At 46.6% G+C, this 26,340-nt stretch overlaps 1 protein-coding gene across 1 annotated transcript in view; it reads right to left on the bottom strand.

Moving 5' to 3' along the window:
• LOC119974297 (E3 ubiquitin-protein ligase TRIM39-like) overlaps positions 1 to 26,340 on the bottom strand; it is a 99,689-nt gene that overhangs the window by 25,614 nt on the left and 47,735 nt on the right. Inside the window, exons 7-8 of the mRNA XM_038813069.1 lie at positions 20,980 to 21,000; positions 5,658 to 5,678 (exon numbers count right to left, since the gene is read on the bottom strand). Of these exons, the coding sequence (XP_038668997.1) occupies positions 5,658 to 5,678; positions 20,980 to 21,000 (42 nt within the window). The remainder of the gene's footprint in view (positions 1 to 5,657; positions 5,679 to 20,979; positions 21,001 to 26,340) is intronic.

Below are 26,340 nucleotides of genomic sequence, written 5' to 3'. Positions count from 1 at the left end.
TAGGCGCTGTTGTGCTTTCTTGGTGATAGCGTCGACGTGAGTGGACCAGGATAGATTTTTAGTGATGTGCACCACTAGGAATTTGAAACTGCTCACCATCTCCACCTCGGCTCCGTTGATGCTGACAGGGGTGTGTACAGTACTTTGCTTCCTGAAGTCGCTGACCAGATCTTTAGTTTTGCTGGCATTGAGGGAGAGATTGTTGTCGTTACACCACTCCACTACGTTCTCCATCTCCCTCCTGTATTCGGACTCGTCGTTATTCGAGATCCGGCCCACTATGGTCGTATCATCAGCAAACTTGTAGATGGAGTTGGAACCATGCTTTGCCACGCAGTCGTGTGTGTACAGGGAGTACCGTAGGGGGCTATGTACAGAGCCTTGCGGGGCACCGGTATTGAGGACTATTGTGGAGGAGGTGTTGGTGTTCATTCTTACTGACTGTGGTCTGTTGGTCAGAAAGTCAAGGATCCAGTTGCAGAGTGGAGAGGCAAGTCCTAGGTTTTGGAGCTCTGATATGAGCTTGACTGGGATTATCGTGTTGAAGGCGGAGCTGTAGTCAATAAATAGGAGTCTGATGTAGCAGTCCTTGTTTTCGAGATGCTCTGGGGTTGAGTGTAGGGCCAGGGAATTGGCGTCTGATGTAGACCGGTTGCGACGGTATGCAAATTGAAGTTGATCAAGGCGTTCCGGGAGTATGGAGGTGGTGCGCCTCATGAGTTTAGGAGGAACGTCTTCACCCAAAGGGTTGTGAATCTATGGAATTCCTTGCCCAGTGAAGCAGTTGAGGCTCCTTCATTACATGTTTTTAAGGTAAAGATAGATAGTTTTTTGAAGAATAAAGGGATTAAGGATTATGGTGTTCGGGCCGGAAAGTGGAGCTGAGTCCACAAAAGATCAGCCATGATCTAATTGAATGGCGGAGCAGGCTCGAGGGGCCAGATGGCCTACTCCTGCTCCTAGTTCTTATGTTCTTATGTTCTTATGTTCTTATATTCTTATGATCAGCCTCTCGAAGCACTTGATTACAACTGACGTCAGGGCCACCGGACGGTAGTCATTGAGGCATGTAGCCTGGTTCTTCTTTGGTACCGGTATGATGGTGGTCTTCTTGAAGTAGGTGGGGACCTCGGAGTGGAGTAGGGATAGGTTAAAGATGTCTGTGAATACCTCTGCCAGCTGGTATGCGCAGGCACCGGGCCCATCGCCTTCAATGTGTTCACTTTCAGGAAGGCCGATCTGACTTCTGAAACTGTGATGGTGAGTATGGGGGAATTATGGGCTGCTGGGGCACTCGCCAGCGGATTGTTGGTTACCTGCTCAAACCGAGCATAGAATGCATTAAGTTCATCGGGGAGGGGTGCGCTGCTGCCAGAGATACTTCTCGGGTTTGCTTTGTAGCCCGTTATGTTGTTTAGTCCTTGCCACAACCGCCGAGAGTCTGATGGTGACTCTAGCTTAGTCTGATATACTCTCTTGGCATCTCGGATGGCTTTACGGATGTCGTACCTGGATTTCTTGTATCGGACAGGGTCGTCGGCCTTGAATGCCTCAGATCTGTCCTTCAGTAGGGAGTCAATCTGGCGGTTGAGCCATGGTTTCCGGTTAGGGAACCTATGTACTGCTTTCTTTGGCACGCAGTCGTCCGCACATTTGCTGATGAAGTATGTGATGGTGGTGGCACACTCATTTAAGTTAGTCGCTGAGTTCTTAAATATGGACCAATCCACTCTCTCTAAGCAGTCATGTAAGAGCTCTTCTGTCTCCTCTGACCAGCACTGCACAACCTTATTAGCTGGATTCTCCCGCTTGCGTTTCTGCTTGTAAGCCGGGAGAAGGAGCACAGTCTTATGGTCTGATTTCCCAAAGTGCGGTCGGGGGATGGAACGGTAGGCGCCCTTGATTTTTGAGTAGCAGTGGTCAAGAGTGTTGTCGCCCCTGGTGGGACAGGAGATGTGCTGGTGGAATTTTGGCAGTACACTCTTGAGGTTGGCTTTGTTCAAGTCTCCGGCCACAATGAACAAGGCCTCTGGGTGTTCTGTTCATAGTTGTTTATAACTGTTTACAGTTCGTCCAGCACCGTCCTCACTTCTGCCTGGGGTGGGATGTAGACCGCTGTGATAATGGCTGAAGTGAACTCACGTGGAAGATAATATGGGCGGCACTTTAAGGTCAAGTATTCCAGGTCTGGGGAACAGTAGGTCACCAGGGTCACCACATCCAAGCACCAGGAGGAGTTGATGAGGAGGTAAACTCCTCCACCCTTCGCTTTGCCTGAAGATGATGTGCGGTCCGCCCAGTGAATAAAGAAGCCTTCAGGTTGTATGGCACAGTCCGGTGAGGTGGGGGTGAGTCATGCCTCTGTGAAACAGAGCACACAGCAGTATTTTACTTTCCTCTGAGAGGTAAGTCTGGCGTTACGTTCATCCAGCTTGTTTTCAATCGCTTGGACGTTTGCCAGGAGTATGCTGGGGAGAGGGGTCTTGAAACCGCGTTGCCTCAGTCTAACCTGCAGACCCCTGCGTAACCCTCGCTTTCTCGGTCGGCGGCTGCTGCTGGATGATCCTGGAATCCGATGGGAGACGTCTGCCCTTGTGGAAGGTAGGTAGTTGCGTCTGGCGGGGTCCAGGGCGCTAGCGAGGTCCAGGGCGCTGTTTACATATCCGGGGTCGCGTCTGGTAGAGTCCCAGCTGCTGGTTGAGGTAGTGGGGTTGCTGGGGGTTGGGTTTGCGATCCGGATGGGTCCAAGCGTTCTGCGGGCGCGGGACTACCTTGCAGCATGTTCGGGTCCTCGCGCGCCGTCTCCGTTGTTTCTAGGGTCCTGGGTCGTGGGCAGATTGGGCTAGGTCCCATGGTCTGTTCCCTCCCTGGGCGCTCCTGGGGTCGGACCTTGAAGTCGGCACGGTGGGGCCTCCATGTGTTTTTTTTATTTCTTCCATCACCAGGTACTTGGTAATGAACCAGGGCAGGTGATAGATTTGTTAGTGGGGGAGCATTTTGGAGTCAGTGACCACAATTATGTGACTTTCACTTTAGTTATGGAGAGGGATAGGTGTGTGCAACAGGGCAAGGTTTACAATTGGCGGAAGGGTAAATACATTGGTGTCAGACAAGAATTGAAGTGTAGAAGTTGGCAACATAGGCTTTCAGGGAAGGACACAAGTGAAATGTGGAACTTGTTCAAGGAACAGGTACTGCGTGTCTTTGATATGTATGTCCCTGTCAGGCAGGAAAGAGATGGTCGAGTGAGGGAACCATGGTTGACAAGAGAGGTTGAATGTCTTGTTAAGTGGAAGAAGGAGACTTATGTAAGGCTGAAGAAACAAGGTTCAGACAGGGCGCTGGAGGGATACAAGATAGCCAGGAGGGAACTGAAGAAAGGGATTAGGAGAGCTAAGCGAGGGCGTGAAAAATCTTTGGCAGGTAGGATCGAGGTAAACCCCAAGGCCTTTTACACATATGTGAGAAATATGAGAATGAATAGAGCGAGGGTATGTCCGATCAAAGACAGTAGCGGGAGATTGTATATTGAGTCTGAAGAGATATGAGAGGTCTTGAACAAATATTTTTCTTCAGTATTTACAAACGAGAGGGGCCATATTGTTGGAGAGGACAGTGTGAAACAGACTGATATGCTCGAGGATATACTTGTCAGGAAGGAAGATGTGTTGCGCGTTTTGGAAAACTTGAGGATAGACAAGTCCCCCGGGCCTGACGGGATATATCCAAGGATTCTATGGGAAGCAGGAAATGAAATTGCAGAGCCGTTGGCAATTATGTTTTCCTCCTCTCTGTCAACAGGGGTGTTACCAGAGGATTGGAGAGTGGTGAATGTCGTGCCCCTGTTCAAAAAAGGGAATAGGGATAACCCTGGAATTACAGGCCAGTTAGTCTTACTTCGATAGTAGGCAAAGTAATGGAAAGGGTACTCTTGGATAAGAGTTCTGAGCATCTGGAAATACACTGCTTGATTAGGGATAGTCAGCACGGATTTATGAGGGGTAGGTCTTGCCTTACAAGTATTATTGACTTCTTTGAGGAGGTGACCAAGCATGTGGATGAAGGTAAAGCAGTGGATGTAGTGTACATGGATTTTAGTAAGGCATTTGGTAGGGTTCCCCATTGTAGGCTTGTGCAGAACGTAAGGAGGCATGTTATAGTGGGAATTTTGGCCAGTTGGATAACAAACTGGCTAACCGATGGAAGACAGAGAGTGGTGGTGGATGGCAAATATGCAGCCAGTTGTCCAGTTATCAGTGACGTACCGCAGGGATCGATTCTGGGTCCTCTGCTGTCTGTGATTTCCATCAACGACCTGGATGAGGGAGGTGAAGGGTGGGTCAGTATATTTGCAGATGATACGAAGATTGGTGGAGTTGTGGATGGTGAGGAGGGCTATTGTCGGCTTCAAAGAGACATAGATAGGATGCAGAGCTGGGCTGAGAAGTGGCAGATGGAGTTTAACCCTAACAAGTTTGAGGTTGTCCATTTTGGAAGGACAAATATGAATGCGGAATACAGGGTTAACGGTAGGGTTCATGGCAATGTGGAGGAGCAGATAGATCTTGGGGTCCATGTTCATAGATCTTTGAAAGTTGCCACTCAAGTGGATAGGTCAGTGAAGAAGGCCTATGGTGTGCTAGCGTTCATTAGCAGAGGGATTGAATTTAAGAGCCGTGAGGTGATGGTGCAGCTGTACAGGACCTTGGTCAGGCCACATTTGGAGTACTGTGTGCAGTTCTGGTCGCCCCATTTTAGGAAGGATGTGGACGCTTTGGAAAGGGTGCAAAGGAGATTTACCAGGACGTTTCCTGGAATGGACAGTGGGTCGTACGTGGAATGGTTGAGGGTGCTCGGACTTTTCTCTTTAGAACGGTGAAGGATGAGGGGCGACGTGATAGAGGTTTATAAGATGAGCAGGGGAATAGGTAAAGTAGGCAGTCAGATACTTTTTCCCCGGGTGGAACACACCATTGCAAGGGGACATAAACTTAAGATAAATGGTGGAAGATATAGAGGAGATGTCAGAGGTAGTTTCTTTACCCAGAGAGTAGTGAGGGCATGGAATGCACTATCTGTGGAAGTAATTGAATAGGAAACGTTAGGGACCTTCAAGCGGCTATTGGATAGGTACATGGATTAGGGTAGAATAATGGAGTGTAGATTAACTTCTTCTCAAGGGCAGTACGGTAGCATTGTGGATAGCACAATTGCTTCACAGCTCCAGGGTCCCAAGTTCGATTTCGACATGGGTCACTGTCTGTGTGGAGTCTGCACATCCTCCCCCTGTGTGCGTGGGTTTCATCTGGGTACTCCGGTTTCCTCCCACAGTCCAAAGATGTGCAGGTTGTGTGGATTGGCCTCGAAAAAGTGCCCTTATTGTCCAAAATTATATGATTAACCTAGGACAAAAGTTCGGCACAACATCGTGAGCCGAATGGCCTGTTCTGTGTTGTGTTTCTCTATCTATTTCTCTATAATCAGGCATTCAGTTTCGAACAACAATACTCGGATAATACTTTTAATTCGTGGTTTGTTGGCTCAGAACTGGCCTTCCACATACTATTTTGTATCCCGAAAAATCCACCGATGGAAATTGAGTCGCACTATCCCACTATTGGTAAGTATATGTTATTCCAGTTGCACAAATGCCTCACCTGCTTTAACTCCCTTGCAATCTGCAGTTGGGTGAAGATGCATTTTAAGCGGTGAGGAAATTTCAAGCGCGATTGAAAAACATACCGAGGATCAGAATCTTAACTTCTGAATATTGTGCTTTGCAAGATACTTGGATTACAGTAGAATGTAGGCAATTGCCTTGGAAACTCAGAAATATCAATTTGTGTCCTATGTTTTACGTGTTACATACCCAGTTTACTACTTGGAGCGCCCGGTTGATTTGTACTACGGCTGTTATTTCTTCCTCGCAATTTATTCCTCAGATGGAATATATTCAATACACAAACATAAGGACTTATGTTTCGTCACAAATAATAGGTAATGCATACATCGCAGCAATGTGGATATAAAATAAAGTTTCATGAGAAAATGTGAACTGGTCACTTTGTACTCTTTTTACTTTTTTCCCTGTTGACCAAGACACGAAATGCATTCAAAATTGGCCTTACGATGTTTCCGCAACACTATTTCGCGACTTCTTCTACTTCACTCCCATTCACTTCGTGCGAAGTGGTACTTTATGCCACCTCTGCACAATGAAATTTTTCTATAGGTTTTCCGAAATATCCTCAGTAAAATTTTCGTTCAGAAAGCATTCTGTCTTCCAACTCCACAGCGGTACACTTTCTTGAACCGGTGTTGCTTAACAGGCATTTGAAAGAAAACTCTACCATGTTCTTGATCGCTATTAATTTATAAATGTTTACTTACTTGTTGGATTTTTGAACAAGTTATAATTATCGTTATGTACACAGAATAAGAAACACACACATATATATATATATATATATATATATATATATATATATATACAGATTTAGAAGAGAACGGCACACTCCAACATAGAATAAAATAAAATATGAAATAGAATAACTGGAAGGGAAATGTGCACTAGCTCGACAGCAGCAGCACTGTACACCTGGCAAAATTATTTACACCACGTAAGTAGGCGACTGTTTGCCGGGGGTGTGGGGGGCGGGTATTGGGGAGGCAAATATACATTTGGGTGCCAGGAAAAAAATTACAGTGTGCGATACTTGGCTCTGTTTTGTGTTGTTGTCGCCTGCTTCTCCCGGACGGGTCTCGGTGCCGTCCCGTGCTCGCCTCCATTTCAGCTGCTCAGCCAATGCTCCATCTTTATTTTCCTCGCTCCCCGCTCCAGGAGATGTCATGCACGTTTTGGCATCCCGTGCCTTCCTTCCGGCTCCAGTTTCCCCGCCCCCGCCCCACCCCACCGGTTCTCCTCTCTTAAACCACCCCCCCTCCACGGTTCGCCATTCTTTCCTCAAGTTTAGCTGTCTCCCCTCCCTCCCCTCCCCTCTTGGTTCACCTTTCTTTCCTCAGGTTTAGACGTCCCCCCTCTCCCACCCTCCCTCCCTCCCAGTCTATCTCTCCCTTTCATGCCTTGGCTACTTACAACAGATTCTTGACTACTTTCCCCTGATTCTTGGCTACCTGGCTATTCTTCCCCTTGTTCGATGGCCACAAACAGGTCCCGGAACAGTCGCGTGAATGGCTCCCACGTTCTGTGGAAACCATTGTCTGACCCTCGGATGGCGAATTGAATTTTCTCCATTTGGAGAGATCCTGAGAGGTCGGACAGCCAGTCTGCAGCTCAGGGTGGTGCTGCTGACCGCCAGCCAAACAGGATTCTACGGCAGGCGATCAGAGAGGCAAAGGTAAGAGCATGCACCCTCTTCCCCTGGAATAGATCTAGCTGTTCCGAGACCCCGAAGGCCGCCACTTTCGGGCATGGCTCCACCCACACCCCCACCACTTTGGACATGGCCTCAAAGAAGGCTGTACAGTACTCCACGAGTCTGGGGCAAGGCCAGAATATGTGGGCGTGGTTGGCCGGGCCTCTATGGCACCGTTCACATCTGTCCTCCACCTCCGGGAAGAACCTACTCATACGGGTTCTTGTTAAGTGGGCTCTGTGTACCACTTTTAATTGCGTCAGGCTGAACCTTGCACACGTGGCGGTGGAGTTGACCCTATGCAGTGCTTAGCTCCAGAGTCCCCACCCTATCTCAATCCCCAGGTCCTCCTCCCATTTATTTCTTGTGGAGTACAGTACGGTGCCAGCCCTTTCTGTGGGTGTGTCCTTGTCTCCTTTCGTAGTAAGGTTTTAAGCTGCAGATACCTTAGCTTGCTCCCCCTGGCAAGCTGACATTTCTCTGTCAGTTCATCCAGTGTTGCGACCCTGCCGTCTGTGTATTGGGTCCAGCCTGACAGTTGCCCTCCGTCCTGCCTCCGCCTTTTGAAAGTGGTGTCAGTCAGTGCTGCTGTAAACCTATGGTTGTTGCAGATGGGAGTTTTGTCCGACATTTTGGCCAGGCCAAATTGCTGCCGCAGTTGGTTCCGGGATTGGAGGGTGGGTATGACCACCGGGATGCTGGAATGTTTTTTGGGTGGGGGTGGGAGTGCTGCCGTGGCGAGGGCCCAGAGCGAGGTCCCCACGCAGGAGGCCTCCTCTGTGCGTACCTACTCGGCCACTGGCTCCTTGATCCATCCCCTTATTCGCTCGGCTGTCGCCACCCAGTAGTATAATTGTAGGTTTGGAAGATCTTGCCCCCTCTGGATTTTGTTTTTTGTAGGACCTTCATTGGGATCCGAGCATTCTTAACCCCCCTCCCCCCACCATACGAACGCCATGATTAGTTTGTCCAGCACTTTGAAAAAGGCTTTGGGGATGTAGTTCGGGATGGATCCAAACAGGAAGAGGATCCTGGGCAGTACGTTCATTTTGATTGTCTGTACTCTCCCCGCGAGGGAAATTAGGAGTGTGTTCCATATTTGCGGGTCCTTTTTTACTTCCTACGTCAGACTGGCGAGGTTCCATTTGTGGATCCCTTTCCAGTCATGGGCTGTTTGGATGCCCATGTTGCGGAATTTGTGTCGGGCTTGTTTAAACGGCAGGCCCTTTAGCGCTGTCACCTCCCCCCACCCCAACTTGCGGGTGTACTGGGAAGATCTCGGTTTTGCTCATGTTGAGTTTGCAGCCCGAGAAGTCTCCAAACACTTTCAGGAGCGCAATGATTCCGTCCATGCTGATCTGTGGATCCGAGATGTAGAGGAGCAGGTCATCTGCGTATGGTGTGACTCTGTGCTCTCTGCTTCCCCTTCGGTCCCCCCCCCCCGCAGGTGTTGCTGCCGCGAGCGCGATTGCTTGCGGTTAGATCGCTTGGGCGAACAGCAGCTGGGACAGTGGCATCATTTTCTGGTGCCCTTGTGCAGTTGGAATTATTGGGAGTTGGTATTGTTTGTCCGTACGCTCGCCATGTGAGCGTTGTGTAGGAGCTTTACCCAGGAGACGAACCGTGTTCCAAGACAGAACCGCTCCATTACCTCAATGACGTATTTCCATTCGACTCTGTCGAAGGCCTTTTCTGCTTTCAGGGAGATGATCATCTCTTCTGTTCTCTCCCCGGAAGGGGGCATTATCACGTTCAGCAGGCGCCTGATGTTCGAGGTAAGCTGTCTACCTTTGCTGAAGCCCGTCGGGTCCTCTGTAACCACCTCAGGTACACAGTCTTCTAGCCTTTTGCCTTGGATTTGGCCAGTATTTTGGTGTCTGCGTTCAGCAGAGAGATAGGTCTCTGTGACTCACATTCCGTTGGGTCTTTGGCTTTCTTAGGTATCAGCAAGATTGAGGCCTGTGCTAGCGTGGGTGGCAGTGTGCCCCTAGCTAGTGAGTCTGAGAACATCTCCCGCAGGTGTGGCAGTTCGGTCAGCGCGGTCGCGATTTTTTTGTAAACGTCCGCTGGGAATCCGTCTGGTCTCGGCGCCTTCCCCGCCTGTATGGAGCAAATGCTGTCATGACCTTTCCCAGTGCGAGTGGTGTTTCTAGGCCCCGTTTTCTGTTGTCCCCCACGACTGGGATGTCGAGTCCATCAAGGAACCGTTTCATCCCAGACTCCCCCCTTGGGGGCTCTGAGGTGTACAGCTCTTGGTAGAAGGCCTTGAAGGTTTTGTTAATCTTTTCCGGTTCTGTTTCCAACGTGCCTCCGGTACCCCTGATTTGTGCAATTTCTCTGGTGGCTGCCTGCTTTCTCAGCTGGTGCACTAACAGGCGGCTGGCTTTGTCTCCATGTTCGTACAGGGTCGCGTACACCTGGCGGAGTTAGCGCACGGTTTTCCTGGTGGAGAGCAGGTCAAAGATCCTTTGTAGCTCTTTCCTCTCCGCCAGGAGCTCCACGGTCGGGGTGTCAGAGTATTTACTGTCTACCTATAGTATGGAGTCGACAAGCTGCTGCCTAGCCACCTTTTCCTCCCTATCTCTTTGCACTTTCAAAGCGATGGTTGCACCTCTTAGTACGGCCTTCAGCATTTCCCAGAACGTAGAGAGTGAAACCTCCCCATTCTGGTTGTTCTCCGTGTACTCTGCTATGGCCCACGCTATCCTTTCGCAGAAGGCCTTGTCAGCTAGTAAGGCACCGTCCAACCTCCATGTGGGGCGCTGGGCCTTGCCAGTCTCTAGCCGCACGTCCATGTAATGTGGAGTGTGGTCCAATATCACAATTGCGGAGTATTCCACATTGTCTATCCCTGGAAGCACCATTTTCCCACCACAAAGAAGTGAAATCTGGTGTATACGTTGTGTACTGTGGAGAAGGAGGAGAATTCCTTTTCCCCCGGGTGGGTGATCCTCCAGGTGTCCACCGCTCCCATCTGTGCCATAAACTGACTGTGTTCGCTTGCCATGCTTGAGTTTTTCCCCGTTTTGGGGTTTGATCTGTCCGTCTTTGGATCCTGTACACAGTTGAAGTCTCCCCCGCCACCCGTCCCCGCCCCCCCCCCTGATTAGTCGATGCGTAGTTATGTCTGGGATTTCTGCCGTGGTCTTTTTGATGAAGCTCCTGTCATCCCAGTTGGGCGCTACACGTTGACTAGTACCACCGGTGCCCAATCCAGGTCCTCGCTGACCATGACGTACCGTCCCCCCAGGTCCGTAACCGTCTTTGTCGCCCTAAACATCGTCCACTTCCTGGTCAATATCACCACCCCCCCTGGCCCTTGTCCCATAGCAGGAATGGTAGGTCTATCCTACCCAGCCCTTTATTACTCGCAGTCGGCCCTGCTCTTTCAGCTGTGTCTCCTGGAGGAGGACTATGTTGGCCCTCATATTTCTTAGGTTGGTGAGGACTCTGGATCTCATCACCGGGTCGTTAGGTCCTCTTACATTCCAGGTGAATATCCTGGTGTGGGGCCTGTGCCCCCTCGCTCCTGTGGGATTAACCATACTTAACTGATGGACGGTCCCCTGCACTCTGGGGTATCCCTTCGCCCAGAGACCGTTCTGGGTGGGTGCTTGCAGCAGTTCCTTGTTTCGAGCCGTTGGTTGTGGCACTTTGCAGCCCTGTTCCTTTTCCTGCCTCTTTTGTCCCTCCTTACCCTGCATCCCCCCCTCCCCGGTCTCTCGCTTCCTGTGTATCCCCGCACCCGGTCTCTCCGGATTCCCTCCTCCCCCGTATACCCCTCCTTTGCTCCTCGTTCCCCTGTTCCTGTCCCCGTTTCCTATTCCGACTCTGATGGGTGTTCCCACCATCCCCTGCCTGGCGCCTTCCCCCCTCATCGGGGCGCGCTGTGGCCCTGCTTTGTTGCGTGCCCCCGGCGCTAGCTTTCCTGCAAGTGCGGTGGCCCCCCTCTCGGGATTTACTGTCTCGCTTCTCTCCTGCCTCGCCTCTACGGTTTTCTGCCCACTCTTCCCCCATCTTATACTGGACCCCTCTCGCTTGCTCTCCCTTCTCTATTTCTCTCATTCCCTCGTGCTGGGGGCTGGCCTCCCACCTGGAGCAGTCCCTCGGGCAGTGGTTTTCTCTTTGTTCAGAGTGTTCTTGCCGTGGCGGGGGCGGGGCGGGGGGGGGGGGTTGGAATTGCCTCACCCCCCCACCGCCCCCCCCACCCCCCCCACCCCCCGTCGGCGTGTCGTTGCCCCTTGTCAGGGGACCCTCGTCCGTACCCTCGCTTTAGGTTTTCCAGCCCATGCTCCTCGACAATCTTGTTTGCCTCAGCGGGGGCTGTCAAGAAGTATTACCTGTTTTGGTGTGTGACCCAGAGTTTCGCTCAGTACAGCATACCAAAAAGCACTTTGCTCCTGTGAACAGATGATTTTGCTCTGTTGAACTCACCCGTCTCCTGGCTATATCTGTCCCAATATAATCATAAATTCGAATGGCGTGTGCTTCCCATTTGCAGGCTCTATTTTCCCTGCTCCAGCACAGGATTGTCTCCCTATCCTGGTACTGGTGCAGTTCAGCTATGACTGCTCGCAGGTGATCCCCTGCCTTGGGCTTCGGGCGCAGCAACCGATGTGCTCTGTCCGTATCAGCAGGGTTGGGGAAAGTTTCCCTCCTCACTACGTTTCCCAGCAACTCAGCCACGTATGCTGTGGGGTTTCTATACTCGATCCCCTCTGGAAGGCCCACTATCCTGACATTTTGCCTTCTCGAGCTGTTTTCCTGGACGTAGACTCTGCCCTTAATGCTCCCCTGTGTTGCGCCCAGTCTCGTCACCTCTCTCTCCAGGGCCGAGATCCGGTCGCTCACGTCAGTCACTGCTTTCTCCAGCTCCTTATTGGTCGCCTCCTGGGCTTCCAGTTTCTCCCCTTGGGCATCCAGTTTCTCCTCTAGTATTGGCAGGACATGCTGCATCCCTGACATGGCTCTGGTTACTGCTGCCTGCACTGCGGACTCTATGTCTGTCTTTGCCTCTGCCTTGTTTACCTGATGATGCTCCCTCAGCGCCTCGCAAATGTTGCCTTCCAGTCCCAGCTCCCCCCTGGCCCAGGGGGAGAGGGCACCTATCTGTACAGCTCTGATGCGGCGATACTTCTGTTCTGTCGCCTCGTGTGGTGATTCGCTCGCATCAGGTGGCGCGTCCATTGACCCGTCTGCCTCTGGTTCCCCTTCTCCCTCTCCTTTGGCTCCCTTCTGGCACTTTTTCTCCCCTCCCCTTTCTTCCTTTCTTCTACCCTTGTTTTCCTTTTCCGCCCATTTCCGCACCCTATTTTTTTTGTTTCTTCCCTTTTTCTTCTCTCCTCCCTTCTTTCCTTTACGACTTTATTTTTTTTGTTTGATAAAACTCCTCTAATGTGGGCTTGTTTTGGGTGAGAAAAGAGAGAAAATAATATATTTCCCCCTCCCCTCTCTTTAACAGTTTTCTTTTGAGTTTCGTTTTTGTAAAAGTTATTTTTTTCTTCCTTTTCCCTCACTCACCCAGGGTAGAGAGAGAGAGAGAGAGGCTTCTGATCGGAGTTCCTTTTGTCCTGCGTCGTGGTGGTCAATACCGGTTGTGGTGGGGTTGGTTCGGTCCCCGTTGCTGTCCCCGCTGCTACGTCTGGTCCGCCGCTCGTCGCACCCCGCGCTCTCCCCGTGTGGGTGGTTACGTCGTTGGTCGCTCCTCCATGCCCTGCCCTCTCCGCAGTGTGAGCCCCGCTTCGGTCCTGGCCGCTGCCTCTCCGCTCCTGCTCTGCTCTCTGATGCCGTGGGGGGGGGGGGGATCTTCTCCTTCCCTGTTGTTCCCGCTGCGGAGAAAAAGGCCCCGACATTGTTGCAATGCGGGAGCCCCTTTCTGTGCGAACGCTCCGCTCGCCGACCGGAAGTCTCTCCTTGATCGCTCTTAACTACCCAATCCCAACACATCATTTGTCCAGGTTTCACCATATTTAAACTGGAACCGTAGCCGAGAGTTACGGGCCAATTTGGAATCGAATCTTTCATCTGGAAACAGTCAGGATTGCATTCCTCAACGTTTTGCAGCTCATTCACCTTTAAGATATCTAAATGTGGGATATGAGGTTCTAATTTGCTCCTGGCATGAAGCACATTGTGTATATGTTAATTAAAGAGTCATGCAATTTACGTCTTTCAATGCAGTAATTAATTTGCTGCAGCCAAAGAAAATATTTTGGCTTCTACGTTACCCAAAGAATCGGACAGACAGTTGGAATCGTGTTGCCCCATACGAGTGGACATTTCTTACAAGAAGGACGTCGGAGTAGCAATGTCTGCGACCATAAGCATGTAAAGACATTGAAGTGAAATGTAAATTCACAACGTGAAATTATTTTAAAGAGTGCATTAAGTTAGAGGTATTTTGGTCCAATTAATCCTGGCTGGACCAGCATTTAATGCGCATCCCCAGTTGCCATGTACATGGTATTATAGGCCAGTGAGCTTAACGTCGGTAGTAGGGAAGATGCTGGAATCTATCATCAAGGAAGAAATAGCGAGGCATCTGGCTAGAAATTGTTCCATTGGGCAGACGCAGCATCGGTTCATAAAGGGCAGGCCGTGCCTAACTATTTTATTGGAATTATTTGAGGACATTACCAGTGCAGTAGATAACGGAGAGCCAATGGACGTGATATATCTGGATTGACAGAACGCCTTTGACGAGGTGCCACACAAAAGGTTGCTGCATAAGAGAAAGATGCATGGCTTTAAGGGTAAAATAGTAGCATGGATAGAGGATTGGTTAATTAATAGAAAGCAAAGAGTGGGGATTAATGGGTGCTTATCTGGTTGGAATTCAGTAGCCAGTGGTGTACCTCAGGGTTCAGTGTTGGGCCCACAATTGTTTACAATTTATATAGATGATTTGGAGTTGAGGACCAAGGGAAATGTGTCCAAATTTGCAGATTACACTAAGATGAGTGGTAAAGCGAAAAGTGCAGAGGACACTGGAAGTCTGCAGAGGGATTTGGATAGGACCAGTGTGAATAGACAAGTGTCTGGCAGATGGAATACAATGTTGACAAATGTGAGGTTATCCATTTTGGTAGGAATAACAGTAAACGGGATTATTATTTAAACAATAAAATATTAAAGCATGCTGCTGTGCAGAGAGACCTGGGTGTGCTAGTGCATGAGTCACAGAAAGTTGGTTTACAGGTGCAACAGGCGATTAAGAAGGCAAATGGAATTTTGTCCTTCATTGCCAGAGGGATGGAATTTAAGACTCGGGAGGTTATGCTGCAACTGTACAAGGTGTTAGTGAGGCCACACCTGGAGTATTGTGTTCAGTTTCGGTCTCCTTACTTGAGAAAGGGCGTACAGGCAGTGGAGGGTGTGCAGAGGAGATTCACGAGAAAAATCCCAGAGCTGAAGGGGTTGGATTACTAGGAGAGGTTGCGTAGACTGGGACTGTACTCGTTGGAATTTAGAAGGATGAGGGGGGGATCTTATAGAAACATTTAAAATTATAAAGGGAATAGATAGGATAGATGTGGGCAGGTTGTTTCCACTGGCGGGTGAAAGCAGAACTAGTGGGCATAGCCTCAAAATAAGGGGAATTAGATTTAGGACTGAGTTTAGGAGGAACCTCTTCACCCAAAGGGTTGTGAATCTATGGAATTCCTTGCCCAGTGAAGCAGTTGATGATCCTTCATTAAATGTTTTTAATCTAAAGATAGATAGCTGTTTGAACAATAAAGGGATTATGGGTTTTGGTGTTCGGGCCGGAAATTGGAGCTGTGTCCACAAAAGATCAGCCATGATCTCATTGAATGAAATGCCGGAGCAGGCTCGAGGGGCCAGATGGCCTCCTCCTGCTTCTTGCTCTTATGTTCTTATGTATTAAAGGCGGTTCGTGGGAGTTAATTTTATTTTTTAAATAAATTTAGTGTACCCAATCATTTTTCCAATTAAGGGGCAATTTAGCATGGCCAATCCATCTAGCTTGCACGTTTTTTTTGGGTTGTGGGGGCGAACCCCACGCAGACACGGGGAGAATGTGCAAACTCCACACGGACAGTGACCCAGAGGCGGGATCGAACCTGGGATCTCAGCGCCGTGAGGCGGTTGTGCTAACCACTAGGCCACCGTGCTGCCCTAACGTGGGAGTTAAAATTGATCAAAACGGATAATGAAGAGGATCGTCTGACTGCACTGACGACTGCTATTCGCATGTCTTCCTAATAAGCTTCAGTGTAAACAATTCCATACTAACGTCAACACGTGTTGCTGCACGGTAGCATAGTGGTTAGCACTATGGCTTCACAGCGCCAGGGTCCCAGGTTCCATTCCCTGTCTGTGTGGAGTCCGCAAGTTCCACACGTGTCTGCGTCGGTTTCCGCTGGGTGCTCTGTTTCCTCCCACAGTCCAAACACGTGCTGGTTAGGTGGATTGGCCATCATAAAATGCCCTCATTGTCTAAAAAGTTCATGAAGGGTCATTGGGTTAAGGGAATAGGGTTGAAGTGAGGGCACAGACTCGATGGGCCGAATGCCCTCCTTCTGCACTGTATGTTCTATGTCTACGTTCTGACAGGTTGGTCAGAAATGCATAATATGCATACTGATTAGTTTTTATCTATGTCACGCCTGAATTTCAAGCTCCGTCCCTGTAATCCTATTGGACTGAATATTAAGAAATCGCTTGCATGGACTGCCTCCAATCTCCCTATGGGCATCATCAGTACATCATTAGGACCAGGATTACTTGTAGATTCAATGGCAAGCGGAAGTCCTTGTGTGTCGCCCATTCGCTGAACACAACTGAATTTTGAGAGAACTTGCTTGAATAAATATGGCCGGGTTATGTCCATGAAGAAAATTGCCGCTGTTTGGGAAAAGGCGGAAGCTACATCAGCTCTGTCATCGCAAATTAAACATTCTCCGCTTGGACTGCGAAATACTCGTATAACACATAAAGGACATCGGGAGTCTCTCCTCAAATGGAGCCTATGTGAAAATACACGGAGTCATGCCGCGAATACTCTTACTCGTTTGTCTGTCATGCCCTTGCAATGCATCCTTCCTCGTTATTTCCCGTCATGTCAGGCAACCGTGATTACTGCACTGTTTTGGTTCTGGCTCATTGTATTATACTGAATTAACTGGTTCCTCTCTTCGAACTACTGACGTTATCCCTCTCCTGAGCCAACGTTTAGAAGTTGCAACACTATCCTACAGCACTTTCCGGTGTCAATCCGCTCCATCGCCAACCATTTTTAAAAATATGTCTTTCACACATTATCCCCCTGTCTGTGTGGACCTCGCCCCCTCAGCCCAAAGATGTGCAGGGACAGGCCACACAGATTTCCACTTAATTGGAAAAAATGAATTCGGCACACTAAATTTCTATTTAAAAATGTATTTCACCTACTTTTCACTGCATGATCTGGTATCCCCTCTTTGGCATCTGTGAAGCGCATTTAACAAGCTATAATCCGTTCCAGTAAATCAAGATCGACCTCCTTTAAATCAACTATATTGCACGGGAATGGATATTCTAAATTGTTAATCCAAAATTAACAATTGCTCTTATTTAAGGTAGACGACAGGTAACATTCCCGTAATGTACACAGAACACATCGTCAAATGTTCCACTGCTTAACAAATTATTCGTCAGTTTGGAGATTGGTCAAGGTGTGCCTGTCATCCTGGCAGTATCCAGTAGTGGTCCACTGGTAAATTTGTACATGCAATTTTTACATTCTCGACTGAAGGGTCGATTTGAAAAGGAGCGTGCGTGTGATTCAGTCATACAGGCAGATTGGTACGTGTATATGTGTGTGTGAGAGAGAGATAGTCTGAAATTATTCACCAATGAGTAGATTGGGAATGGTGTTTGTGTGATTTTAACATTGTCCACTCGCGAGTAGATTGTGAAATGTGTTTGTCTGCGATACAGACGTTCTTCACTCGGTGAAGGTGCGTGCATGATTCTGAAATTCTCCAGCAGAAGCAGGTTCATTAACATATGTGTGTAATTGTGAACACTCTACACAAGACTGCAATTGTTCGTCGGTGGTGGAATATTTGAATATTTGTGGAAGAGGCAGTAGTCAAGCCGGTAGCTTTTTCATGAAATGTGCTGATCTTCTGAAGTGTTTTTGCAGCTGCATTCTTCCAAGCAAATGGAACGTATTCCATTACGCCCCTGTCTTCTGCATTGTAGATGGTGGAGTCTTTGGTTGTCAGGTAGCGACTTAATCGCCATAAGACACCCAGACTTTGACCTGCCCCAGTAATTACAGTATTAAACTGGCAAGTCCTGTTCAATTTCTGTTCAATGGTAACCCCAACACAGGATGATTGTGGAGGATTTAGCGATCGTAATGTAGCTGGTCGTCAAGGGACGATAGTTAGATCCTCTCTTGCAGGAGATGGACATTGTCAGGCACTTGCTTGGCACAATTGTACTTTGCCACTTGTCAGCGCAAACCTAGATATTATCCAGGTTATGCTGCATTCTTTCATGGACAGCCTCGTTAACGGAGGAGTGACAAATGTTGCTGGACATTGTGAAATCATCTGCGAACATCCCACGTCTGACTTTATGAAGGGATGGAAGGCACTCATGAAGCAGCTGCAGATAGTTGGACCATCCTGAGGAACTCCTGCAGTGAATTCCTGGATTGCAGATGATTGCTCTGCAACCATAACAGCCATGATCGTTTGTGACAGGAATGATTTCAACCGGTGGAAAGATTTCCCCCTGATTCCCAATAACTCCAGTTGAACTCCGTGATGCTGTAGTCATGCAAATTCTGCCTTGGCATCAAGGTTAGCCAGTCTCACCTCGCCTTTGGCATTCAGCTCTTTTGTCCATGATTGAACCGAGGCTGGAATGAGGTCAAGATTGGAGTCATCCTGGCGCAACGCAAACTGAGCGTCCATGAGCAGCTTACTGGTTAGTAGGTGTTGCTTGGGAAATCTGATGAAGATTTGTTCCATCACGTCGATGCCGCCGATGAGTAGACTGATAGGATGGTAATTGGCTGGAACCGATTTGTCATTTTACTTGTGTAATTTTTGGGCAACTTTCCACAGTGCTGGACAAATACAAGTGTTTCAGTTGTACGGAACAGTTTTGCTTGCGGTGCGATAAATTCGGGAGCACAATTCGTCGGTACTATTGCAGGAATATTGTCACGGCCCATAGCCTTTGTATTTCCAAATGCCTTCAGTTGTTTCTTGATATCACGTAGAGTGGATCGCATTGGCTGAAGACTGACATCACTGATGCTGGGTACGTCTGGCGGAGAGCGAAACTATTCATCCAAACGGCACTTCGGTGTGAAAGTTGCAGAGTATGCCTCAGTGTTGACGTTTGCACAAATGATCTGCACTCCGCCATCATTGAGGATGCGCAAATTTGTGGAACCTCTTCCTCCAGTTAGTAGTTTGATTGTCCACCACCATTCAAGGCTTCATGTGGCGGGACTGCGTATTTTATATCTAATTTGTTCGTTATGAAAGCATTTCAAGTATTACCTCTTATGCTGGTTGCACAAAAATAGTCATGTGTTGTAAATTCACCAGGCTCAATCCTCATTTCTTGTTATGCCTGGTGTTGCTCCTCGAATGTTCTCTAGTGCTCTTCAGCGAACCATGATTGATAACTTGGGTTGGTGGTAATGGGAGAGTAGGCGGTATGCCATGCCATGCTATTGCAGACTTTGGTGGAATACAATTCTGAAATTCTCCAGCAGCGGGCAGACAGTTGAAAGTGTGAGTATAATTCTGATACTCTCTACTAGGCGCTAGATTGGTGATGATGCTTGTGTATGATTTTGTCATCGAGCACAGGATAGGATGGAACAAAATATGGTTGTGTTTATATTTTACTATTCTTTCATGGACAAAAATGTTAACTTTTACAATGTTCACCGAAGAATTCCATTCCGAATTAACATGGTATAACAACATATTCATCGGAATATTGAGGTCTAATAAACCACAGCAGCACATTAAACGGCAGATGCAACAATGATAGGCACCAAACATTTCTAAGCGACTTACTGGATGTGGATTTGGCTTCACAGTGTCACAGTTCGCCTGCTGCCTCACAGCGCCAGCAACTCGTATTAAATCCCAACCTTTGGCACATGTCTGTGTGGATTTTTCACATTCTCTCAGTGTATGTGTGCGCTTCATTCAGATACTTCGGTTGCCTCCCACAGCCCAAAGATGCGCTGGTCAGGCGAATCGCTAAATTGTCCCTTCCTATCATAACGTTTGGTTGGGTTTCGGCGATAAAGTGGGGGAGTGGGCCAAGTGCGGTGCCGTTTCGGAGGGCTGGTGCAGACTCGATGAGCCGAATGGCCTCCTTGAGCACTGTCTGGAATTTATGATTCGATGGCGTCAGGAAACATGGCGCGGCCGCAAATTTATTTGAGTTCTCTTAGTCAAGATGCGTTTCAGCTGCTCCGACTGGATGTATTTCCGCAGATATCCCTCATCAGAAGCTCCAGTTGAAGTAGAAGCTTTCTTGCTTCTTCAGCTTGCAATATGTTGCCCGTCCGTCCTACTTAATATTTGGCTGCCGTAAAGAGCTTTCACCTCCCAAACACTGAATTAACTTCTACGAGCCTGCCCTAAATTCCCGCGCCAGCACCCCCATACATCTCTCCGCCTCTCACGATATTTGGCATGTGTGGTTCAATACTTTTTTTTAAGGAAATGTATCCTATATTTCCCCAAATACAGACATTATCCTATCCTATTCTTGTTAACCGTTCCTGTCAAATTGGGCGTATTTGCTGACAGGATGTATTTTCGCTTTTTGTTTAGCTAGAGAGCATAAGTGGAGAGGACAGTCACCATCCGGTCCCTTTGCACATCATCCCATACTACATTTAATGCAATGATCAAAGTTTGCGATCAGCAGCACAGCAAGGGCAACGTACCCAAAGCAGACAGATCCAAAATAACCTCCCTTTAGAATGGTCCTGAAGTGAATTGCCGAGTACGCTAAAAGAGATTGAAACAGTTTACGTGCACTGATATAAAACTTCCCCAGCAGCCAAATTGCCGAAGCATGCAACAAGTGAAATTGTTAACGTAAAGTAACATTTTAACTTATGGAGCACTGGAGAGTAACCAAATTCAGGCTCTGGAAGAACAATGAGCTCTACAAAGGCAAGTTACCTTCAAATCCGAAAGTCGCGGGGCCTCACGGTAGCATGGTGGTTAGCATCAATGCTTCACAGCTCCAGGGTCCCAGATTCGATTCCCGGCTGGGTCACTGTCTGTGTGGAGTCTGCACGTCCTCCCCGTGTGTGCGTGGGTTTCCTCCGGGTGCTCCGGTTTCCTCCCACAGTCCAAAGATGTGCAGGTTAGGTGGATTGGCCATGCTAAATTGCCCGTAGTGTAAGGTTAATGGGGGGATTGTTGGGTTACGGGTATACGGGTTACGTGGGTTTAAGTAGGGTGATCATTGCTCGGTACAACATCGAGGGCCGAAGGGCCTGTTCTGTGCTGTACTGTTCTATGTTCTATGTTCTATGTCCCTCAAGTAAAACCATAATTCATATTGTGAGCAACATCATTAACTAGTGCTTCGGACTCACCTTTTTCTTCTGTTTTTTCCTCTTGATAAAATATTGAAGATTAGTCACATTAGTCTTTCATCCAGGGAATTGTGAGCCAATTTTTGCTTTATTAATTGATACAACAGTGCACATCCGTTACTTTGAATTCCGCTATTACTGTGCGTGTGTCAGAGCGTGTGTGCCGATGAATGAAAGTGTTCGAGTGATTGCACGTGTGCATGTTAGTGTGTGTGTGGGTGCATGGTTGTGTATATGTTCCTGTCTATCTGCGACCATGTGAATCAATGCGAGCATATGTTTATACTGCGAGCATGTCCTATCTTTTTCAAATGTCGGTTAAATCATTGCAGGAGTTCCATATCAGTTAACTTGTGACGGTGTCGATTTCATGTGCTGAATGACATATTACCAATCTAAAATTAACGGATGTCTGTAGTTTCCTTTCACGTTGTCCCCAGATATGCAAGCCACTCTCGAACTCGAGAAACCTGCATATGCTAATCCGGGACAGACCTTTGCTAAAACCTATACATGCATCACAGAAGCATCCATTACATTAATTGCCAAAGTCATTAATAGACCAAATTCCACTGAGAACAGGATAATTCAAAAGGTTTTGCTAATTAACGGAAGAGAGAGACAGTATGCAGTGTTCTGATGAAAACGAAAGTTCGCAATATTATGCTAGAATGAGATTAATATTTTGGAACAAGTTAGGCATTTGTTGCGTTCTGTCACCAATCTTTATTCAATGAGGTGTGTGAAGTAAAAATGGGAAAAGATGTCACATGAAACATGGGAGTCTGGGAAAATCTGACCTAAGGGTACATGAGAAAATGTAGGGAAAATCCCAAGAAGGGTTAACAACAGCTGCGAAAGAAGGTTTTAAAATGCACATAGCCTTTATCAAACAGGCGTTGAGAAAACAGCTTGTGTCTACTCAAGCTGTAAAACTAATGTCTGTCTTTCCAAGATGATTGAAGTTTTATTTACATTAAAGGAAACAATATTTCGCACTTAATTTGAAGTTAATTATTTTAGTAAGCAGCTGAAAAAGAATTGCTAGGATCCTCATCTAATTAGGTGGCACATGTGTACGTGTGAAATCCTGCTGACACCAGTTGAATATGGGAAGCCGGAGACGACGTGTCCACGAGAGCACAGATTAACCCCAAATCGGGACCAGAGGTCTGACAAGCTAAGGGCACTATTTGGTAATAAAACAACTTTAGAAGTGACAGGAAGCATAATCCTCCTCAGATCAAAGCTCTTCTGAAAGGTAGAAAGGAATCAAATGTAATCAACGTACGATTAGATAAAGTCATGCTCAACGTGTATACATCGTCGTGTTTGAAATAATTCAGATTAAAGTTACCTTGAACAATCAAGAGCAAAACAAAGTTACTTTACGATTATGTCATATAAACTTAATAACTGTGGTAAGGAAAATATTGACCATAAATCGGTAACAGCCAGCAGAGTCAGCTCTCAATGCTGCCCTCGGTCATGGGAAGGATAGGACACAGAACGAGCACAACAGAGAATCCATCAGGAGAAAACCAAAAGGTGAAGAGAGGTTTTCGAGGTAGACCTGAACGTCTTTACAACCAACCAGGAGAATCCAAAAGCGAGATCGTTTTACTTTATTGTAAAGACTGATTTTATCTTTCAAAAGAAAAATAATCATAAATAACTTAAAATTTTAAGCTGAAACAGTGGTTATTAGACTATCGACTTTACTTACTTCGCAACGCGGGACCCGTGTTACTAAGTGGTAAGTAGATGAAATGTTCTAAGACGATATAGGTTATCCCGGGGATAACTTGAAAATATAGATTGACCCGAAGGGCACCGACTTAAGTCTGCATAGGATTCAGGGAGTGAGAATCTCTGTTCACCATTTAGAAAGTCTTATTGACCCTTTTTGGTGCAGGGGGAATTCGAAACATAGTGGTGAGTTTTTTTTTACTTCATAGCGCCCAGCTTGGAGGCTAGGATATTAGAAGTTACGAGTTAAGTGAAGTGCGGACTAGAATATTAAAAGTGTCTAGTTCCCAAACTATGGTTGGAATATTAGAAGTTTCCAACCTGCACAAAGGCTAGAATGTCAGATGTTTCCAGTCGATGTGTGAGTGAAATTGTACCAGCCAAGTTTAGTTTGTAATGTCATGTGTGATTGCATTTTGAAAAGATATTCTGTAAATCGGGTGGACGTAAAACTCAGGCTGGGTGTGAAAAACAGTAGACTAGAAGATACGTACCCTGATAAAAAGTCTGCAAGACATCTTGGTGACAACACTAATAATCTTGCATCCATTACTGGTAAAGGGAGGCCAAAAAATAACTCATCCTTAGAGTCAGGCAGATTGTGTGGGCAAGCCTGGAGAAATAGGGACGCCGAGGAACCGTTGGAGATCAATAACCAATCGACCCTAAACTAAAACAGGAAGATAGTGCCTTAGTCCCCTTGGATATGTCCCAGAAAGCGTATGTATCCTTAATTTCAGAGTGCACCTAAATGGGACAACCAGGAACAGAAGTTAGAGATCCAAAAAATGGCAATTAGAGTAATCCTCTTGCTCTGGAACACGGTAAAGAGATATGAAGCAATGGAACGAGAGTGGAAAATATTAACAGAGGAACAAAAACTGCTGGATAAGATATAAGCATCAGAACGGAGGGGTCTCAATTTTTGTTAGCTTACCTAAACCCTACAGAATGGAGATCCAAGATCCCGGCAGATAAATTAGTGTGTGGTTTATACGGATATGTGAAGCCCTACAGAGTATAGATACAATATGTCGGTAGATGAATGAGTGCATGTGTGTCTTTGATAAGGATTTATGAATTTCCTTTGGAGCTTCTAGTACTTAAAATGTATTTTACAAAAACGATGTTCACATCAATTAGAAGTTACCACGGCAGGCAGAAATTAAATCAGTGTTATGAGGTAATAAATTAGTATGTTCAGAAGTAAATTCGTCTCAGCATAAACACAAGAAGATGTTTTACTCGGGAGAAGTCAGAGTTGTGTTCAGGAAATTACTTTGAAACTAACTTTTTGAAATTCACACAGTACGGCTCCACGAAGATCCTAGCGCTCAATGGTCACAAAAAAGTGACGAGCAGGAAAATGAACGTTTGGAATGTGAAATACATGGTGGAAGGAGCGTTAGGAAATAAATATATTAGACCAGAAGTTGGATTGGGATAACTACTTGGATATCATGAAATGAGAATCTGATGCAGGTAAAGATTTAATACAATTATTTGCAGGAAAAATTAAGATATTAAATCCGATTGATAACACAGATGACGTTTGGGTGAATATACCAACTAAAACCACAGGCAAAGTAATCTGTGAAGATGTAAAAGGTAAAGACAAGATCGCTCAGAATTTGGGTGAACACACAGTTGAATTAGAGAAACATGGCGCCTGAAGCAATATAAAATGTATCGGAATTAAAACATCTGACCCGATTAAATAATAACAGAGGGATTAAGATAATCCATAGGCAACCTATCGACAGAAAATGAGGAAACGTAATCAGCAAGGAATTGAGAATACGGGATGGTAGATCGAGGGTTGTTGTTAATGCATCTCAGTTTCAAATGATTCATTGTGATCATGAGGAAACAACATGTCAAGGATGTCGTGCATTTTGTAGCCCAATTGTTTGAACGGGGAGTAGTCATATGAAGACCAGGAGAATTACAGATGCAGCGTATCCAGGTGATTTAAAGCTACCTTTGCAACGACAACGATGAGGAAATGCTGCGTCCCACAGGGAAATTTGGGGAATTTAGTTTTGTCACGAATGTTTTGTAAAATATCAGGCAACACTAATGATTCAAGTTTTTGACCACAAGATAGATTTTGATCCTGGGAGGTGTAATTGTAGATTGGATGGTATGATAATGACAAACTAATTACTGCAGAGAAAACCTAGCTTACGACGATGTAACTCTGAATGTATGTTCAGGATTGTGGTGAAGTGACAATTTTACAGTCCCAATTAGTGAGGGAGTATATAGTTTAAAAGATGTTTGGATGACCTGGAGACGAGAAATTAGACGAACATTGTTAAGAGACTGGTTTACCGCAATGATGCCGTGACACAGGTTAAATCATATCCACAAACCAATTGGACAAGGGAAAATAAATGTAGTACGAGATCAATGATTGACCTGGGAAACGGATTTAGAAAAATTATAAACCAAAATAAACCCCGAGACACGGGTTCTGGGGACAGATTGAAAACCCCGGGCGATGGACAGGCTTTAGAGTGATGGGAAACTTTGGTTATGAGTGTTGGGGGATGAGTGCACTTACTAGCCTTATGTGATGAAGTAGAGTGGGAAGACAGTAAATTAAAACCCGTTAGCAGCATTGATAGGACAGATGATCAAGATAAAATGTCATGTTCGTAACTTACCATTCATAAAAATCCGGTCATATTAAAAAAAATAAAGAAATTGGAAGTAAAAGCAGTAGCAATACACGAAATGTATCAGGGTAAGTTTCGACCAAATTGGACCATTGAGCGAGCAAAAAAGGAGGAGTTTGACATCACTCAGGGATGCAAGGATAGGAGGAGGTGGCTTAACAGGTCTTAGTTGCATGAAGTACATAAATTATAAGGAAATCAAACCGTAAAAATAGAAAAAAAGAGAAATGGTGGCAAAGGAAATCTGGATATCCTGGAGAGGGCACATCTAGAGTGTCCAAACAAAAATAGAAAATACAAATTAAAGAATAGGGCACGCTCCTGCCTTGACCTGTGCGGTTGATTTTTCAGATGGAAAATATAATACAGACATACTTGTGCAGACGAAGAAAGAGGACTACACTCCAGAAAAAAGGATCAAGTTTGAAGAAAGAAGGGAAAAAGCTAGGTTTAGGAGTAGTCTGGATGTGTTAAAATATGGGGAGCACTTACAAGCAGCATGGGAGACGTGCTAAACTTATCAGATAAATTAATAATTTTTAGACAGTATTCCTGGAAAACTAATGATACTCAATGGAACCCCGAGAAAGAGCAAGTTAAGATAGAAAACGCGTAAAAAAATAAAACCGTAAGTAGGAGTAAAAGTCACAGCGTTGCCCTGGAAATTGGGAATTTTAAATCATGTCAAAACTTATGTTGCGAACGTTAAAATAAAATAACTCAACGGAACGAACGGAAAATGATACGATTGGCTCCATATTTGAGAGAATTAAATGAACGAGCCCGGAGGAAAACATTACGGGTGAGAAACAAATCAAAATATCAAATTATTACTGAGCAGTAAAACCTTCAGTCACATATTTCGAATTGGACATGTGTCCTGGACATCAGGTGATGGAGTTTCTGCGGTCTCCACGGGGCACGTACTACG

The sequence above is a fragment of the Scyliorhinus canicula genome, chromosome 12 (genome assembly GCF_902713615.1).
Source record: "Scyliorhinus canicula chromosome 12, sScyCan1.1, whole genome shotgun sequence".
Taxonomy (NCBI): Eukaryota; Metazoa; Chordata; class Chondrichthyes; order Carcharhiniformes; family Scyliorhinidae; genus Scyliorhinus; species Scyliorhinus canicula.
The sequence above is the reverse complement of the archived record's forward strand: the minus strand, read 5'-3'. Positions and strand labels throughout refer to the sequence as shown.